The sequence below is a fragment of the Ursus maritimus genome, unplaced genomic scaffold (genome assembly GCF_017311325.1).
Source record: "Ursus maritimus isolate PB19 unplaced genomic scaffold, ASM1731132v1 scaffold_16, whole genome shotgun sequence".
In the NCBI taxonomy this organism is placed as follows: domain Eukaryota; kingdom Metazoa; phylum Chordata; class Mammalia; order Carnivora; family Ursidae; genus Ursus; species Ursus maritimus.
The window spans coordinates 6381422-6401527 of record NW_024424008.1 but is presented as its reverse complement, the minus strand read 5'-3'; the positions used below and the strand labels follow the sequence as shown (position 1 = coordinate 6401527).

The 20106-nt window shown below is 40.1% G+C and overlaps 1 protein-coding gene and 1 pseudogene across 1 annotated transcript; both read left to right on the top strand.

Annotated features, from left to right (window-relative positions):
• The first annotated feature begins 4482 nt into the window (after positions 1-4482).
• LOC103677992 lies at positions 4483-6274 on the top strand (annotated as a pseudogene).
• Positions 6275-15848: 9574 nt separating this feature from the next.
• LOC103677991 (olfactory receptor 51D1) lies at positions 15849-16823 on the top strand. Its single transcript, XM_008707254.2, has one exon. The coding sequence runs from the start codon at positions 15849-15851 to the stop codon at positions 16821-16823; it is 975 nt and encodes a 324-aa protein (XP_008705476.2).
• Positions 16824-20106: the final 3283 nt, after the last annotated feature.

Here is a 20106-nt window from a genome sequence, read left to right as displayed (position 1 = left end):
GGGATCGCACGCCGGCGGCGTCTTTGTGGGAACAGCCAATCACAGACAGGGATCAAGACAACTCTAGCCAATCGGAGATTGGCTCTCGGCGTGCCAGTGCTTTTTCTCTGCTACGTCGGTTTTTCTGGCTCCTTCTCCCACTCAGTGTTTTAAACTGTGAAGGGGCCCAGGAGTCAGTCCCACGACAGGTGGAAGCGTTTCGGGTCCCGAATGAGGCCGCTCAAGCCGTGCATTAGCAGAGGACGTGCTGACTCTCGACCCAAGGGACCACCTCAGTCTCTCGCTTCCGCTCTGACTAGAGGCTCTGCAGAGGGTGCCTTGTTCCTTCGGGGTAGTAGCACCGGACCTAATGCTATTCATTTGCCAGTTTTCTGTGTTAAACTCAGAAGCCTATGAGGTCAGTCGCGTCTGGTTCTGTGACCCAGTTTAGCGCGGGCCTGGACACTCATTTGCAGTTTCTTGTAAGATGAAAGACCTTTCCTGGCTCCGGTCTGCAGATACTGGGTTCTTACGGGAAAAAACAAACAAACAAACAAACAAACAAACAAACAAAAAAACCCCTCCTGCGTTTTCCTGGCAAACTCTTACCCTTTAACACTTAAACAGGCAGCTTCTTATCACTTATTGCTGCAATCCATTTTAAAGTTAGAAACAGAGATGGGAATTAAGGAATGCACTTTTCTAATGAGCACTTGGTGATGTATGGAAGGATTGAATCACTATGTCGTATACCTGAAGTGATAACATTGTATATTAACTAACTAGAAGTACAATAAAAACTTAAAAAAAAAATAGAAACATGTATTAAAATCCGATAGAGTAGAAGTGGAAACCGTGGTCACAAGTTGTCATTAATTTCTTTAAAATTTTTCATTTTAAATGACGGGTACCCCATCCTCACCCAAAGACAGAGACTCAGTCATGTGCACACACAACTGCTACTTAAGGCAGTGATTTGGGTTTTTCTTCGCACTCGCAGCACTTCGTCCTCTTCCTGATACTTAGATGCTTACTGAATAAGCCAATAAAGGCATGTCCTGTCCACATGGAAAATAACCAGGAAAGGCTCCAACCGAAGCCCAGTTCTAAAGAATCTCATTGTTGGATACTCTTTGGATCCTCGTGCCAATGTCAGGGCCCAGGCCATAGTTGAAACTCTGAAGAGTGAGTACCAGAAAATTCCTGAAACCAATGGGACCATGAGCAAAAAAAGAAGAAGGAAAGAGGTTACTGATGTCTCAGTTGGATTGTCTTACTCACCTGGATCTGGACAAATTGCTGCCTAACAGAAGAGTGAATAGGTGAAGTGAAACAAGTTGCTTTAAACATATATTGAGCATCAGCTCTTTGTGACATTTTGTACTGGGTGCTAGGATTACAACTATGAGCCATACAGTCTCTGTTCGTCAGGAGCTCAAGATCAAGTTGGTTGTACTTTGGAGCTTCTGTGAAGTTAAAATACTTAATGGAGAGATCATTTTCATTTGTAACTTGCAATTGTCCATGACCATGACTGACTCTCAGGGGCCCAGACAAAAGGGCATCGTATGGTTGCTGGGGGAGAGCGCTCATGTTCACCAAGGGAAGGCTGGACAGAGAGCTTTTGGAGGCCTATCAGCCCATCACTCCTGCAGAGAAGCTGTCCTTCCCAGCCTCACTCAGAGTGCCTTGTTTGCTGTGAAAGGCAGATGTGTATATGCAGGAGAGGCCCTGTCTTGGAGACATTCTGTAGCTGTAACTTCAGACCACAGCCCTCTGCCTGAATGCAGCACAGACCAGGACAACAAGGTGAGTGGCTAACTGTGAGATGGTGTCTGCTGTGGGTGAAGAATGTTACCATAAGAGAAGTAAAGACTGAGAACAGATTGGGGGGCAGGGAAGAAGGTGAGGGCATTGAGAAAGTAGGGGTAAGGAAGGGAGTAGGACTAAGGAAGGGGTGGGAAGTTGGGACAAACCCTTGGGACTCACTAAGCTTCATACAAGCTTATGCTTGAACTTTAGAGGACAGGAGAGCTGCCCATGGTGACATAGCAGTCAGAAGAAAAACCTGCGAGGGGTGGAGGCTAAGAGCAGTGCACCTCAGACAGTGGGTAGTTGCCCCACTCTACCTCAAAAGTCTCTTTCTGGACCTTTTGTAATAATAGAATAAGACTTCCTGTTCTTCCAGTATTCTAGATTGTCTTCAGTTTCCAGAAAACAAGGAGGACACTTCTTCAGAGTCTAAGCAGGGGAGTTTAGGGCCTCCCTCCCCCACCCACTCAATGTTAGCCCAAGCTAAGAGAGAAGAAATTCCTGCTCAGGGCGGCAAAGCTTCAGACCTTTGTTAATACTCTCACTTAGACAGGGAAAGAGAGTCAGGAATAGAGGGGCAAGGGGAGCCTAGAAGCTAAAACCTGCAATTCTGTCTAGAGGATGTGGAGAGCCTTTTTGGAAGTGCTCCCGAGTCACTGGAGGCCTGTGAACGTGACTGGGCAGTCACTGAGAGTGTATGTTCCTTATCCCAAGAGACTTAGAACAGAGGGTAGAGAGAAGGGAGCAACTCTAGAAGCAAAGGAAAGCAGCAATAGTAGGAAGAAGACCTACTTCAGTGTGGATTCAGTGTGAGATGCCATGGATGGGAATATAAAAGTATGTATGTGTGTGTGAGATGTTTTAAAAAATATATATTTATATATTATTTTTTATTTCTAGTTACCAATATATGTTTATATCTTTGTGTATCTATATATGAGAATATAACTACATATTACAATGGCAACTGTTACATATAATAAACAGCAAGGTTTCTGGATGGTTGGCTGAAGAACGAGCCAGACAAATACTGTTATTGGTTTTGATATCAGTGTTACGTTGGATTAAAAAAATAAGAAATAGCTTTACAGTTCATTGTATTGGTATCTATTTAGATTTCTTTCAACTTTTAATTTGTTTTAGTAAGTTATTATCCTTAGAGTGTCAATGTTTCCATAATTTATGAGTGCGTAATTATGTGAAGTTGTGATATTGTGATTTATAATTAGAAATATATATTTGGCCTTCTTGCTTATGTTTGGCACAGAGCTCCTGAAACCCTTGGAATTTCCTTTGTGCTGAGAGCCATAAAGGTGTCTTTTGTTATGTTAATGATATGACTTTTGGACCTCACCCAAGGATGGGGACTGTAGCCAGGAGGACCCATATTATATTTACAGGGTTGTAACTTTCAGTCTTACTCTCCCCCCTACCTCTGATACCCTGGGGAGGAGAAAGGGGTTGGAGGTTGAATCAATCACCAATGGCCAATGATTTGATCAGTCATGCCTCCATAATGAAGCCTCCATAAAAACCCAAGAGGACAGGGTTGGGAGAGCTTCTGGGTTGGTAACTGTGTGGAGGTGCTGGAAGAGTGGCATGCCTAAAAAGGGGTCATGGAAGCTCTGCACCCCTTCTTGTACCTTGCCGTCTGCGTCTCTTTCATGTGGCTGTTTCCGAGTTATAAGCTTTAATAATAAACTAATAATGTAGTAAGTACAATGTTTCCCTGAGTTTTGTGAGCCACTCTAGCAAATTAATTGAACCCAAAGAGGAACCTGTGGTTTATAGCCAGTAGGTAGAAGTACAGGTAACAAGCTGTGTGTGGGGGCGGGGCAGTCTTGTAGGACTGAACCCTTAACCTGTGGATCTGATGCAATTTTGGGGTAGACAGTGTCAAATTGAGTTGAATTCTCACCCTGCTTTTGTCTCAGAATTGCTTGTTCCTGTGGAAAAACCACCCCCACTCCTTCGTAGGTTGAAATTGGGTTCAGCAATCCAAATTAAAAGTATTATCTTAACTTCTATTTTTCTCCATTTCTAGGCCTTTTTCTTGATTATGATCTCTAATATTATGTGCTTACCACTACTTTTTTTTTTTTCACCAAGAGACTTATCTTTACTGCGAAAGTTCTAATTTATTATTCCATTCAAGGAACCTGTTAATTTATGGTTATTTTAACTTGCTTTTTTTTCTGATTTTATCCTTACTGTATTTTCCTCTATTTTACTTCTCCTCATTCTCTTCCGCCCCCTTGCTTCTTGCATTACTTTTTAGTTTATTTATTGGAGAGTATAAAGTTTTCTCTAAATTTGTGTCAGACTATATTCCATACATTGTAATGGCACTTTCATTGTCATTAAATAAACTGTAACTGCAGTTTTGAATTTAGTTTTCCCCAGAAATTGTTGAACTGGGTTTTTTTTTTTTAATTGAGTATAGTTGACGCACAATGTTACATTAGTTTCAGGTGTGTAACACAGTGATTTGACAAATTTTTATGTTATGCTATGGTCACCACAAGTGAAATTTTAAATATATAAGTAGAGCTGACCCTGAACAACACAGGTTTGAACTGTGCAGGTCACTTATACACAGATTTTGTCGAGTACAGTACTGTAAATGTATTTTCTTTTCCTTATGATTTACTTAACGTTTTCTTTTCTCTAGCTTACTTTATTGTAAGAATGCAGTATATAATGCGTAAAACATACACAAAGTGTTAATTGACTGTTTGTTATCAGCAAGGCTTCTGACTAACAGTAGCGTATTAGTAGTTAAATTTGGGGGGATTCAAAATTCTGACTGTTCAGGGTATGTGTGGGGTGGCTAGTGCCCTTAACCCTTGCGTTGTTCAAGGGTCAACTGTGATTTTTTTTAGGCTTGCTATTATTTTATGACCACATTTCATAAAAATTTATTTTTAAAATGCCATTACAACCTTGCTTTGGGAAAATATTTTGTGGCTAACGATATAATTATAGTATTATTCAGTAGGTGATAGAAAAGAAGGCATATTTCTACAGTAGAAAAGATAAAATTGATATAGTTTCTTTATCAGAGTGTGATAGAGTTTAGAGGTATTTGGCCAAACTCATTGCCTTGGATGTGGGTAGCAGAAGACTGAGGCAGGAGCCAGCCAGACAAAATGCTGACTAATAATAAGAGTTAAAGTTCCAGAAATGTATTTTAAGCAGAAAAAGGACTTATTAAGGAATATTAGGTAGCTGATGGATGATGCAGGTAGGAACATCATCAAATTACTCTGTACGTTCACTCCGGTAGAGATATCACTACTACCTCCATTGTGCATGGTTAACTCAGATCTTACTCCCAAACGTGGGCACTAGTGAAGTTAATCTGAGGCGAAGCAAACACATTGTGGAGGTTTTGATGGTGTGCAACAGAGGAACATGGCGCAAGAAACTAATCACAGCCAAGTGCCTATGCTTTGTTCCACTGGCTGCGGATTTTATGGAAAGCCTTGTACAAATGGCATGTGTTCAGTATTCTATAAAGAACATCTCCAAAGACAGAATAGTGGTAATGGTAGAATAGGCCCACCTGCAGCTTCTGTCAGTAGTCTGTCTGAATCTTTACCCATCTAGTGCACAGCTGGCAGTGTCCTGGACACTCCGTCACCGCTAGACTCCATGTCTGCCTCTGTGCTGCCAAGCCCTGTGTCCAATCCGCCACTTTTATCAGAATCTCTAGCATCTTCCCAAGTGGACAGTGCATCTGTGGACAAAGCAGGACCTGAACCAGAAGACCTGTAAGCTCCGGTATCAGATACAGCATAGCAGCCCTCTGAAGACCAAAGCAAGTCTCTTGAAAAACCAAAGGAAAAAAAAAAAAAGAATTGCTGTTTCACGTGTAGGAAGAAAGTGGGACTAACTGGGTCTGAATGCTGGTGTGGAAATGTTTACTGTATACACCGTTACTCCAATGTACACATTGCTCTTTCAATTACAAAGCGGTTGCTGCTGAGAAAATCAGAAAAGAACATCCAGTGGTTGTTGGTGAAAAGATCCAGAAGATTTGAACTCCTGCTGGAATACAAAATCCTTTGACAATCTGCAAACTGAAAATTGACTTGAGGTTTTTTCCTAGTCATTGGGAATGTAGAGCAATGTATCTTGCATAGACCTTTTAATCATGCATGTCATCAGAAGAATAGATTTTGTTTTTGTCTTGAAAATGACTCTGAACATTTATTTTCTGTTGCAGTTTCTATGGCTGAAAAGACTTAAGTAAACGTTACAAGTATTATCCTTTTAAGATCATTTTAATTTTAGTTGAGTGCAGAGGGCTTTTACAAACGTGGAGAAATTTTGGAGGGCCGTGATTTTCCCAGTATTAAACATGCATGTGTTGAACTTGCAGTTTATTGTCTCATTGTGTGTGTACATAGCTTTTCTCGGCAGCACGATCTCTACCGATGGTGCCCCTGAGGGCACAACTAGTTACCAGTCACTGAATGGATCTTCATCCTTATGGCTGCTTCTGGGTTTTCATTAACAAAGGTTCTACATATGTTAGCATATGGTTTCTCTGCACCCACTATTTATGTCTGAATCATTTGTCACAGGAGAGTGTGTGCTGATAAATCTAAGTTTGTGTGTTTTTAAATTTTTTTGAGCTGGAGAAGGAAAAGCTGTATGCATTTCATTGCTGATGGCAGGTTTCTTTCAGATTACGTTCATTGGTCTGTGTGTATACAATATGAAGAATATCTGAGGTAATTGTGCTGTATTTATGTTTATCCACCAGTCTGATTAAATAAAAAGGAAAACCATAAAAAAGAAGAAGCTATCTCTGCTTTCTCTAGAAGATGGATTCTTCTATTAACGATTTGCACCAGCACGATTCAATGTAGCATCTGCTTTTTTACGTTCTTAGCTCCCGAGTCTGCTTCTCGCAGGTTTACATGATTGGCAGCACTTAGATCACATGCTTTCACCCGTGGTACTGGATTGGATTATTGCTCCCATCTATTTTCTTGTAAGGGCAATGTCCAACCCCACCCACGGCCTTATGACTCAGAGTGCCTCCCTATAGGTGGAGAATACTGCCCCAGGCCCTTATCAGACCTATATAACTGTCTTGGATCATCAGAATGGGAGCCAAGGACGTATTTCAGTTTCTTACAGAAGATTTATGAGACATGCTTGCACCACTTCTTCATGTTTTCCCTCTGCCACAGTAAAGACAGGTCCCAAAGAGGAGCCCCTCCTTCAGCTAGGCTCCTGGATGAGAAGACCTGTGGATCAGAGTCCCCGGCAGTCTACCTGCAGCTGAGGACATGACAGATGAATGAAAAAATGTTTGTTGTAAGCCCTTGTGATTTTGGAGTTTTTATTGTGGTAGAAAAACCGATTAGCCAGGAAGTTGAGTTTATGGCTTCCATCTTGGGGCGATGTAGAATCATAAAGAGGGAAGTTCCTCAAACAGGAAGACCAATCCAAATGCTGAGTGGCCACAATGAATGACAAATACCCACAACATACACCAACTCCATATTCATAAAATTTAGAAAACACGCGTAAGTTCTCAGAACAAAATGTGGCCACCACATTGTACAATAGCATTTTCCTAGTCAAAAGGAAGTTCAAATGCATGCTGCCATCACAGGCCATAGTTCTTACAGAGAAATATATTCTTATCTATGGAGGAGGCAGAAAGGAAGAATAAGGGATTGGTGGTTTCAAGTTTTTGAAATTGTTTTCTTTGTCAATCTGTGCCTATTGTTTCGTGTCTAGGGCCAGACAAGGGAGTGTCTCTAATTAAGAAGTTTGAGGAGTGATGCTATGATTACACAATGTGAGAAAAAAAAACCCCGCAAAACTTACTTAAATAAACAATCTTCTTTTTGAGAATGGTTTCTGAAAAACTTCTCTTTTTTCAATTTAGAAATTTTCAATGTCCCATTCTTCCCTTAAGTATTATGCATATTATAAAAGCTCTACATTTTCCTTTCCATCTCCTCTTTGTCCCCATACTTTCCAAGCATCCTGATTATAGCAAGAGAGTATGCTTTTTCTGAGGATACAACATCTACTTTCTTCTGAGCCGGATGCATGATATTCAACAAAAACAAATTTCAACCAAACGTTAGGACCCAACATTTTCCACAATCCTTATTAACTGCTTTTTTCTTTGTATTTCTCTGTATCTGCTGTAGGATAACAAGGACTCCAGCTCTTGCCAAAGTGGCTACCACAGCTGCTTACTGTGCTGGATTTCCTTAGATCTATGAGTCTGGCTTTCTTGTGCTGTTTCCCATGTGCTAGAAAAGTCATGATCGGCTCATTCCTGAACTGGAGCTGCTGTTTTCTTCCAGAGCTTAAGCCTTCAGGGACCCAGAGTGGCCTCTCCTGGTCCAGCTCTGTCTTCCTATTTTCTTACTTCTTCTCATTGAGCTTTTATATTTTCCAGAACTTCTATAAATGTCGTTACCTCTTCCTGGTTAGTGAGATGTGACTCTAACTTCCTTTACTATTGCATTTCCCTCTTTTTTTTTTCCTGTCCAATTAAGCAGGTTCAGTATTTTTTTTTTAAACGTCTAACATTAAGTCCGTATTTTCTCTACCACTTGTAGAACAACACATTTACTGGGTCGGAATGTTTTCCAGTGCTCCCTCACTTGCTTTTTCAGCTCAACTCCTAAGGAGGAGCCTCTCCTCCTCCTTCAATTTCTGACACACTCTTACTTTGTCAATTATCACTTCTAAAGTTCACAGGTATCCCTCTATCTCGTCATTAATACATACCATCTTTACCTGCTCAGATGAGCATACAAATGCCACTGTTATTTCTATGCCAATCTGATTACCAAAGTGACAACATTCTTGCTATAGATTTCCTGTAATTATTTATTGACTGGAGGGTTTATGATGACTTTATTCACACCTCTTGCCCCCCAGCAATTAAAAATGAGGCTGCTTCTTATCTGCTTATTAATGACATTTATTATTCTTGGAACCACATTCCAGATCTCTGAAATCTATAGCTTTGATCAGAAATGAAATAAATGAATGAACTTATTTGTAAATGAAACTAATAAATGAAACTAAATATAATTTTTGATACATAGTCAATGCCCAGAGACAGATTTTGGACAAGATACGCAGTTCCTTAGAAGTTAGTCCTACCTCAATCCTGGATATAGCTTAAAGAAGAAAACAACCAAAATTTGAGGAATTGTATATAATGCTGTTTACTACTTCATAGTAGTAACATCCTGGAGGCCGAAAATGCCCTCACTAAATCTCTACCGACTTCGGGGTTAATTCACCCTTAGCCTACTTAGAATTACTCTACTCTTACCATTTGATGTAGTAAAAATTTTTCTGCCTTCTGAGGTGAGTCCCTGGGTCCACAACCCTGCATTCGGGAGGGTTTTGGGAAGATGACAACTTAACTTTGATTCTGCTTTCTATTTTTTTTTTTTAAATTTTTAATTATGTTAGTCACCATACAGTACATAATTAGTTTTTGATGTAGTGTTCCATGAATTCATTGTTTGTGTATAACACCCAGTACTCCATGATTCTGCTTCCTAATTTTGTGTGTCCAAAAACTCAACTAAGAAGATAAAATTTATCAAGAATATACAATGCTATCACACAAAAGAGAGCAAAATTCATTCTAAAATTTGTGATTCCTGTGAATCTGTTGAGAATAAGGTAGAGGGAAAGCTGTCATGAAACCATGAAGGGAGGCCCTCACTTCAGAGCCTCCAGCATTTGGCACCTGTGGAAAGAGCTCTGCCTCATATCTCCATGGGTCTTCGAGTATGGGCTGGACAGCTCACCTGAGTTAGTCCTCATAACCCTCCTAGGAAGAAGCCCAATCTGTTCATTGAAAAGGCAGAACATTATGAGAACATATGTCAGCTAAGAAGAGTGATTTGTCAAACCATCATTCATAATCATGAACAGATAAAAACGAAGCTAGTAATGTGGAAAAATATCAGAGCTTGAAAAAAAGAGAACAGATATGAAAAGTCAAACCAAATGGCCCAGCAAAAAAAATAGGAAAGTGAGAGAACCTTAAAAAATGAAAGCATAACATGAGTGAGAGCTGAGAACATCCTATTGTCTTAAAACGAGAAGGTGGCTACGGAAGAAAAGCAGTGTGCAAACAATAGCAAATTATTGGAAATCATAACAGTAAAGCATAGTGTGCAGATTTTGTGGGGAATGTTTGGTTGTTTTGAACCAAGAGGGATAAGAGATGGGAGCATTTTCTTGAATCCCTAAAACTCCGAGGTGTAAATTAAAAAAAAAAAAAAAGAGAGAGAGAGAGAGACGAAACAGAATAGAAGAGAGTAGCCATTGTTTTTTTGCACCACGTTCTGGGAAAACCTCTCAAATTGATCATGTGTAGTTCTTTGTTTTACAGCAAATATATAGACTTGGAAAAGAAAGACAAGAGACATGGAGGCCAAATATAGGCATTCCAGAAGGAAGGAAAGGAGGGGATGGAGATGGAGTGAAATCAGTAATCAAGGAAATAACTAGGAAGAAATTTCCATAAAGACCCAAGTCTTAAGATGCTTGCTTATTCATAAAATGAAAGATCCATACCTAGATAATTTCAGATAAAATTTCTGAACTCTAGGAAAAGGAGACTATTTGGGATACATTTAGACAGATAGACCTACAGAGTAATGCTAAATCATAGTGGGTAGTGGGTGAGCTCCACAAAAGCATTTATCTGTTCTGTTCACTGATGTATTTCCATCAATTAGAAGAGTGCCTGTCACATACAAATAAATATCCACGAATGAATTAGCTGGCATTAAGAAATCAATCTTTACCTGAGGTCATGAAAATATTCTTTTCTATTACTTTGGAAAGTTCAATTGCTTTGCCTTTCATAGTTCTACTTGAAATCTATGAAGGATTGATACTTGTGAGTGGTATGAGTTTAGGGCTCAAATTTCATTTTTTCCATATGAATATACAATAGTTCCAGTATCATTTATTAAAAATATCCTTTCCTCATTGCTTTGTTGTGCTACCATTGTCATGTAACAACTGGTCATTGAGGTGCCTGGGTGGCACAGTTAAGCGTCTGACTCTTGGTTTCGGCTTGGGTCATGATCTCAGGGTCCTGTGATTGAGCCCCTGTTGGGCTCTGCACTCAGTGTGGAGTCGGCTTGAGATTCTCCCTCTCCCTCTGCCCCTCCCGCTTGCACGCTTTTGTGCGCTCTCTCTCAAATAAATAAATCTTAAAAAACAAAAACAAAAAAAACCCAACTGGCCTTAAATCAATAGATGTGCTTCTGGGCTTTTATTTCTGTTCATTGGCTCAGTTGTCTACCCTGAACCAATATCACTATTACACTTTCATGATTACTCTACCTTTATAATAAGTCTTGATATTTGATATATCAAGTTTTCCCATGTTGGTTCCGTTCTTCAAGAGTGTTATGGCTATTTTCAGCCATTTATGTTTTGCTATAAATTTTTAATTAAGCTTATCAAGCTTTACAAAATGAGCTGTTAGGATATTATTAAGATTGCATTGAATCTGTAGAAAAATTTTGGGGAGATAATTAAATTTTTCAGCTTATTGAGTTTTCTTATAAAAGAACATAGTTTTTTTTTTCTTCTGTTTAGTCCTCAGTTTCTCTTAAGGATGCCTTCTGGTGTTCTGTATAGAAGGTCCTCTGTATCCTTTGTTTGATTTACTCTTAGATGTGTGATTTTTCTATGCTGTTGTAAATGTTTTAAAAAATCATGTGTATTTTGTAAAGAAATACAGTGGAATTTTGTACATTGACCTTGTATTTAGCAACCTTTATATATTTACTTATTAATTCAAATTATCAGTATTCAGCAACCTTTATATAACTTATAACTTTATTAATTTAAATTACTTATCAATGGATTCTTTTGGATTTTATACATATATAATCATTAATCTACAAATAATGGTTAATATTTTTTCTTTTTTTTAAATTTTTTATTATGTTATGTTAGTCACCATACAGTACATCATTAGTTTTTGATGTAGTGTTCCATGATTCATTGTTTGCATATAACACCCAGTGCTCCATGCAATACGTGCCCTCGTTAATGCCCATCACTGGGCTAGCCCTCCCCCCCCCCAAAACCCTCAGTTTGTTTTCCAGAGTCCATAGTCTCTCGTGGTTCATTTCCCCTTCTGTTTACTCCCCCTTCATTCTTCCCTTCCTTCTCCTACCGATCTCCCTGATATTTCTTATGTTCCACAAATGAGTAATATTTTTTTCTAAATCTCATAGCATACATTTCTTTTTCTTGCCTTATTACAGGTTAACACAAGAAATCATTTTTAACCTCAGGTAAAACCATGCTCTGTTTTCATGGTGGGTGTTTGTGGCTTTGTATTGACACATCCAGCAGTATCTTCTAACAAAAGACAATGGCATTATTCATCTACAAATGGAATTTGGATACCCTTGCAAATAAGAGAACATTTTCTTTTTTTTTATAAAGATTTTATTTATTTATTTAACAGAGAGAGAGAGCAGGCGTGCACAAGCAGAGGGAGCAGGAGTGGGAGAAGCATGCTTCCCACTTAGCAGGGAGCCCAAAGTGGGGCTCGATCCCAGGACACTGGGATCATGACATGAGCTGAAGGCTGGTGCTTAACCAACTGAGCCACTCAGGCACCCCAAGAGAACATTGTCCTATAGGAGAGATTTCCTTGTAGAAGCAGCACCTAACATGGAATGGTTACTACTGGGTAGCAGAGTCATTTTGTGACAGGCAACAGAAAACACATTGGGGACATTGACTGTGGATCAGAGATAATGAGCTTAGCAGAGGCATTGAGTTTGAGGTGCCTGAGGAACACCAATATGGTGATTTCCAATAGACATTACCATGTCTGCAGTTCATAATATTAGTCTGGCCTGTTTTGGTAATAGAAGCTATGAGAACAGGTAAGATTTCTCATGGTTACTATATAGGGCTGAAGTGTCATAGCCTTGAGGATCCCCACCAGGAACGTTAAGAACAGGGAGCTTCTCTACTAACTCCATATACTTGTGTTCAATCTCTTCAGCTCAAATACACATTTAAAAACTCCTTAGAGCTATCAATTTTTCACATATTTCCCATTTCACTCCTTCTCTTCCTATGCAAACTTATTCAAAGAGTTGTCTACATCCACTTTCTCCCTTTCTTCCCAACCCACTTACTCCTCACTTGCTGCATTCAAGATTCTCTTCCCACAAGACTTTCTTAAGGTAACAAGTGACCTTTTATTTTCTGTCCCGATACTGCTTGGTCTCTCAGCAGCCTTCTGTACTGCTGTACACTCTTCATTCCCAATGTATTTTTTTTTCCTTTGGCTGTTGTAGCACTATCTCAACTGAATTTCCTATTTCTTTGGCTTTTGCAGTTGTTTTGAGTAGTAATGATGACACAACATTCACTGGAGAATTGCTGATATCTCATTTTATTTTTCACATCAAACTGAGGCTAAGGGTGGTCATACCATGAGCAAGTGGTTGGACTCCAATTTGGACACGTCTGTTTCCTGACAGAGCCCCACATTTAAATAACCTCTGTAACTGTCCCATTTCTGGTGTGACAGGTGAGCTATGATTAATGGCTCAAGGAAGAAAGAGTTGGCTTGAGAGAGTAGGAGAGCTAAGGGGCAGCGTACTGGAATGGAAGGAGTTCAAATTCAAGACCACTGAGTTTTAGGTGCTTGGTCCTTGAAGACGCATCCTCAGAGCTGTGGCTCCGTCAGCCGTGAGGCTGCAATTTTCGGACATGATCACAAGGGGGCAGCATCAAAAAGCAGCAGTGTGTTAACTGAGCACCGTCTGGATCCCCTTGAATAGCCCATTTAGGAGTGTGAGCGGAAGTATCCGTGGCTGTGCCCTTTCTAGTACATGCCCACACCTCCATTCAGTTGCTCCTTTCTTCCAGTGCAGGTCATCCCTTTTCTCTCCGCCCCCCGGCGCTCGCCTTCACTCTAGTCTCCTGAGCCTTAGAATAGTAACAGCACAGCCACTCTGGGTAGGAGTCAGGGCTCGGCTTTTCTTGGGTGCCTGAGTGGAGCGTGGCTCCCAGGGAGCCCCGGAGTAATTTACTCTTCATCATCCCTCACACTCCCCAGGGTCCGGGAGAAGCTATAAAACGCGCCGCGGCTTTGGGCGATGCAATGTTGTTGAGTGAGCCGGGCTCAGCCCAGGGAGGGGGGGCGGTGGGGCGAGGCGCGGCAGGGAGTCTTGCCCAGAGATCTAGCCGGAAAGTATTGCTGGAGAAAGCCGGGCCTCTGCTAGGCTCTCTTGGTTGCTTGGAGAAGTCTGCCTGGAGCTCACATCCCAGATTACAGCGGCTGAGATCCCAGACCTTGTTCAGCGATAACCAAAGAGGAGTTTCTTCAAACATTGTGAGGCCCATTCTAAACTATATCTATCCCTTGAGCCAGGAAGGACTCCCCAGTTCTAGCCTCCTACCCTTCACCTAAGAAACAAGGCAAGGGGAATGAATTTATCCGGGGGAATTACATGTGCGGGACAAATGGATGTGTGGTGGTGGTAGCGGCGGTGGGTGATCCATAATGAAAAAGGAAACTGAGAAGCTGGGCTGTAAAGTTAAGTCTGAGCCACCCCCCGAAGGACCTTGAATGCAGACCATGTGGTTTCAACTTTGAGCGCTATGGGAGTCACCAGTAACTTGTTAGACAGGAGCCTGATATGCCTAGTTTTGCTGTTTAGATAGCTGCAATGCAGAAAGTGAATTGAAATATCTGGGTTTGGAGGCAGGGAGGTGAGTTAGGGAGCTCTTTTCATAATCAGAGCAGAGTGGATGATATAATGAAGTTGGGAGAGAAGGAGGGTGTGTTAAATAGGAGGAAAGGTCATAATAGATTAGTTAGAAAAGTAAAATCACATGTGGAGGTAAAAGAGCAGAAAAATCAAGATGGGACTGATTGTCCTGACCTGGATGACTTGGGTGAGTGGGCGGGACCATTTGGAAGGTGTTCCTTTTGGGGCAAGATGAGTGTGAGGCCCATAGGCTATCCAAGTAGAAATGTGAAGAGGCAGCAGCTTATAGGGTTGGATCTCAGGACAGAAGCCTAGAAAAGAGTGGTATGTGAGACTCAGGAAGTGGAGCCTGGTGGTTGTGTGATCACCAGGGAGGGTAGTGGTAGAAGGGGGATGTGCCTGCGGACACCACATAGCACCAGCCGCGGCCCAGACTGCTCTTCTTTCCATGTCTCAGCTGTACCTCCTTTCCATGTCACACCCCAGCCAAGCACAATTGGACTGACTCTCATGCAGCTCTCCAGAGATCCTGATGAAAAATTCTGTTCTGTTCTTTGTTGGGGACTAGAAATGATCATCTTTCTTCACCCCCATCTCCCCACCTCCCAGAACACCAGAACTGCTTTTCACAAATTTCCCTGATTAAAAACAAAAATCACCTGGGGAGAAGATTCCTGGACCCCCTGCCCTGGAAATTCTGATTCTCAGGGCCTGGAGTCAGACTTTGGGAATAGTGTTTTCAGTAACTGCTTCAGATGAATCTATCAGAGAAGTTTGGGAAATGCTCCTTAAGCCTAAACACAAACCTGTCTCTTGAAACCCTATACCAGATCAAACCCCTGCTTTCTGCCCTAAATCAGATTAGAGTGGATCTTAAAGGTAATCATAGACTGAGCCTTACTTTCTGGACCCAAGTGAACTTTAACCCCACATGCACTAGAAAAGCTGGGGTCAGTGTGGAACGTTCTGGGCAGGTTCACTGTGTTGGAGAAGTGGTTAAGAGTAGTGTCTTGGTCCACAGCTTCAGCTCTGGAAAAGAAGAGCTGTTGCATGTTTTCTGAGTGGGTTCTCACACACTGAGATTAATGGGACCTTCGGGAAGTGTGTATAAGGAGACTCAGAGCACAGAGAGGCTGGAGTTCAGAATTACAAGTACTTAATCTTCTGTTTGCTACTGTTATCACAACTCCAGTGCCCTTGCCTTGTAAGCCCTTTCTCTCCTCTGAGCCCTGACTGAATGGTGTTTCTCCTTTACCCCTTCATAGACCCTGGACTTGCATGCAGAAGCTTCAGCACTTGGTTCCTGTCATGGCCACTCCAAATGGAACTCTGGTACACCCAGCATATTTCCTGCTGGTGGGCATCCCTGGCCTGGGGCCTAACATACACTTTTGGCTGGGTTTTCCACTGTGTTTTATGTATGTCTTAGCCACCCTGGGCAACCTGGCCATTGTCCTCATCATCCGTGTGGAAAGGCGCCTGCATGAGCCCATGTACCTCTTCCTGGCCATGCTTTCCACCATTGACCTAGTCCTGTCTTCTGTCACCATGCCCAAGATGGCCAGCCTCTTCTTAACAGGCATCCAAGAGATAGGATTCAATATTTGTCTGGCCCAGATGTTCCTTATCCATGCTCTGTCAGCCATGGAGTCAGCTGTCCTGCTGGCCATGGCCTTTGACCGCTTTGTGGCCATCTGCCATCCGCTGCGGCATGCTTCTGTGCTCACAGGGCCTACTGTGGCCAAGATTGGACTAGCTGCCCTGACCAGGGGATTTGTTTTCTTCTTCCCACTGCCCTTCATCCTGAAGCGGTTGTCATACTGCCAAACGCATACTGTCACACACTCCTTCTGTTTGCACCAAGATATTATGAAGTTGTCTTGTACTGACACCATGGTTAATGTAGTATACGGACTCTTCATTATCCTCTCAGTGATGGGTGTGGACTCCCTCTTCATTGGCCTCTCCTACATTCTCATCCTGAAGACGGTGTTGGAGCTGTCTTCTCAGGGGGCAGCACTCAAGGCTTTCAACACCTGTGTCTCCCATCTCTGTGCTGTCCTAGTCTTCTATGTGCCCCTCATCGGGCTCTCAGTGGTGCACAGGCTGGGGGGCCCTACCTCCCTGCTCCATGTGATTATGGCTAATATCTATCTACTACTACCACCTGTGGTCAACCCTGTTGTCTATGGAGCCAAGACCAAGGAGATCCGTTCACGGATCCTCCATATGTTCTCACAGGGTGGTAGGTGAGCAGAGTAACCTCCCCAATGCCTTCAATCCCTGCCAAAGCTGTCTTGATGATTGGAGCATCCAACCCACTGGGCTATCTGTTTCTAGATATCTAAATAGATCTAGGAATTCTCTTTCCAGGAATGTGTCAATACAGAAATGTGATTCTGAGAAAGTTTTGGCCAGGCTGAATGGGCAGCCCCAAGCAAAGGTTTCCCATCAGAAGGCTCCTACATTGGCAGGAATGGGTCAGTACTAAGTCATTAGTGGAGGTAGCCTGGGCAAGTATGGCCTTCCTGCTAACATGGAGGGGGAGCCAGCGAGCAGCAGCTGGTACTGCCAGTCAGCTGTGCTCCCAGCAGCAGGCTCTTGTGAAGGAGATTTGAACATCACACCTCCATGGCTGCCACAGCATCTGACCTTTGACATTTCAGCCACTTAAGACCTATGGTATAGGGACTTAGATATTCTCTACCTCCAGCCCTTAGGTGTATTTAGTTTAATCTTTAATAGTTTACTGATGTATAAATGATATACAACATATGGCACATGTTTAAAGTGTACAGTTTGATAAGTTTTGACATGTACACACCCATAAAACCCAAGCACAATCAAGATATGAACTTATTCATCACTCCCAAAAGTTTCCTTATACCTTTTTAAATCCCTCACTCCCATCTCTTCTGGTCAGCCCCTGCTCCAGTCCCCAGACAACACTGAAATGCTTTATGCTACATTAGTTTGCATTTCCTAGAATTTTATATAAATAGAATCAGACAATATGTACTCCTTTTTTTGTCTGGCTTATTTTGCTCAGCACAATTATTTTGAGATTCATCCATGTTGTAGCATATATAAGTAACTTAATTATTTTTATTGCTGGGTAGCATTCTGTTGTGTAATTATGTCATAGTTTGTTTATCCATTCATCTGTTGATGGACATTTCGGATGTTTCCAGAATTGACTGTTACAAATAAAGCTTTAGTGAACATGTAAGTCTTTGTTTGGACATGTTGTGGCTTTTTTTTCCCCTTCCTGTGTAAATACTTAGGAATGAAATAGCTGGATTATACTGGAGGTATATGTTTAACTTTTTAACTGCCAAACTATTTTCCACAGTGGTTGTACCATTTTCCAAAGTGGTTGTACCATTTTACATTTCCACTAATAATGTATGAGAGTTACAATTTTTGGCATCTTAGCCTACATTTGATATAGTCTGTATTTTTTATTTTAGCCATTTTAGTAGGTTTGTAATAGTATCTCATTGTGCTTTCAATATGACCCTAATAAATAGTGATGCTTCACATCTTTCATGTGCTTATTTGCCATCTGTAAATCTTTGCCACTTCTCTGTTGGGTTGTTTTGTTATTATTGAGTTTGGATTTTTTAAAATATATTTTGCATGTAAGTCCTTTATCAGATACATACTTTACATTTTCCCCCAGTCTGTGATTTGTTTTTTGCTTCTCTTAATGGTCTTAAAAAAAAAAATCAAACATTCTTAATTGATGAAGTTTAGTTTATCAAGTTGTTCTTTCATAGTACACACTTTTGATGTTGTATCTAAAAATTCATCACCACAATCACACATACACAAAAATCCATATTCTTTTTCTTCCCCTAGAAGCATTTTGGGTTTTACATTTAGCTCTGTGATCTATTTTGTGTTAGTTTTTGTATATACTGTAACATATGGATCAAAGTTAATTTATTTCCATATGGATATCTTGTTGTTCTAATGCTATTGGCCTATCCATGGTCAACTGTATTGCTTTTGTGTCTTTGTAGAAAATCAGTTATCTATATATGTGTGGGTCTCATTCTAGACTCTTTGTTCAATTCACTGACCTATTATTCTATTTTTTATGTCAATACCACATTGTTTTGACTACTGTAGCTTTGTAAGATGTCTTGCAATCAGTATTGTTAATTCTTTCACTTTGTTCTTCATTTTCAAAGGTGGTCTCACTGTATTTTCATAGGAATTTTAACAGCAGTTTTAAAATTTATACAAAGTAGTCTTTTGGAATTTTGATTTGAATTGTACTGAATTGATATTGGTCAGTTTAGAGAGAATTGACATTGTTGAGTTTTCCAACTCATGAACATAGTATATCTCTTCATTTTTAGGGTCTCCCTCAATTTCTTTTAGAAATGTTTTGTAGTTTCATTGTACAGGTTTTTCATGTCTCTCATCAGACTTCTCTGTATTTCATATTTTGATGCTATTATAAGTGGTATTATTTAGTTAACATTTATGATTATCCATTATGCTACTGTACAGAACTATAATTGATTTCTTTACGTTAGTCCTGAATCTTGAACTTTGCTAAACTTGATCATTATTTTATAAGTTTTTTGTATATTGCATTAGATTTTCTACATAGATGATCATGTTGCTTGTGAATAAAGACAGTTTTACTTCTTTCTTTCAAATTTGGATGCATTTAATCAATTAGTTTGTTTTATTGCACTGGCAAGAAATACCAGGATATTGTGAATAGAAGTGATAAGTGTCCTGTGATCTTAGAGGGAAAACATCTATTGTTTTACTATTAAGTATGTTCTATTAATTCTTAAGAGAGATATTGAAATATATAACTATAATTTTATAATATAATATATAATAATAATATAATTTTATATTGTTTCATGTAGTTATGCCACTTTATGCTTCAAATATTTTGAAATTTTCTTAACAGGTGTTTAAATATTTAGCAATTTTAATTTTCTCATAATGAATTATTATGAAGTGGCCTTCTTTATTTGTGGTAATATTTTTATCTGAAATCTACATTGTCTGATATTAATAAAACCATTTTAGCTTTCTTGTAATTAATGTGATCATGGTATATATTTTTTTCCATTCCTTACTTTTCATCTATTTGTGTCTTTTGGTTTGGAGTGTCGTTTTTTACAGACAGGATATTTTCACATCTTACATTTTTATCTGATTTGATGATATCTGTATTTTAATTGAGGTATCCCATTTGTTTTCTATCTGTACCATCTGCCCCCCCTTTGCCTTTTTTTCTTTCTTTTTGATTAACTGAATACTTTTAATGGTTCCATTTTATCTCCTTTTATGGTTTGTTAGCTATCACTGTTTTGTTATTTTAATGGCTGCTTAGGGTTTATAATGTATATTAACTTATCACAGCCTACCTTCGTTTAACCATTTAATGTATAGAAGAATTTTACATACTGTATTCTCATTCCTCTCCTCCTAACCTTTGTGCAGTTGTTGTACATATTGCTTTTATATATTTTATAAACCCCACACTACATTATTATTATTT

Excerpts from the sequence above, each read along its gene's own strand:
- LOC103677991 (XM_008707254.2), top strand. The coding sequence starts at position 15,849 with ATGCAGAAGCTTCAGCACTTGGTTCCTGTCATGGCCACTCCAAATGGA.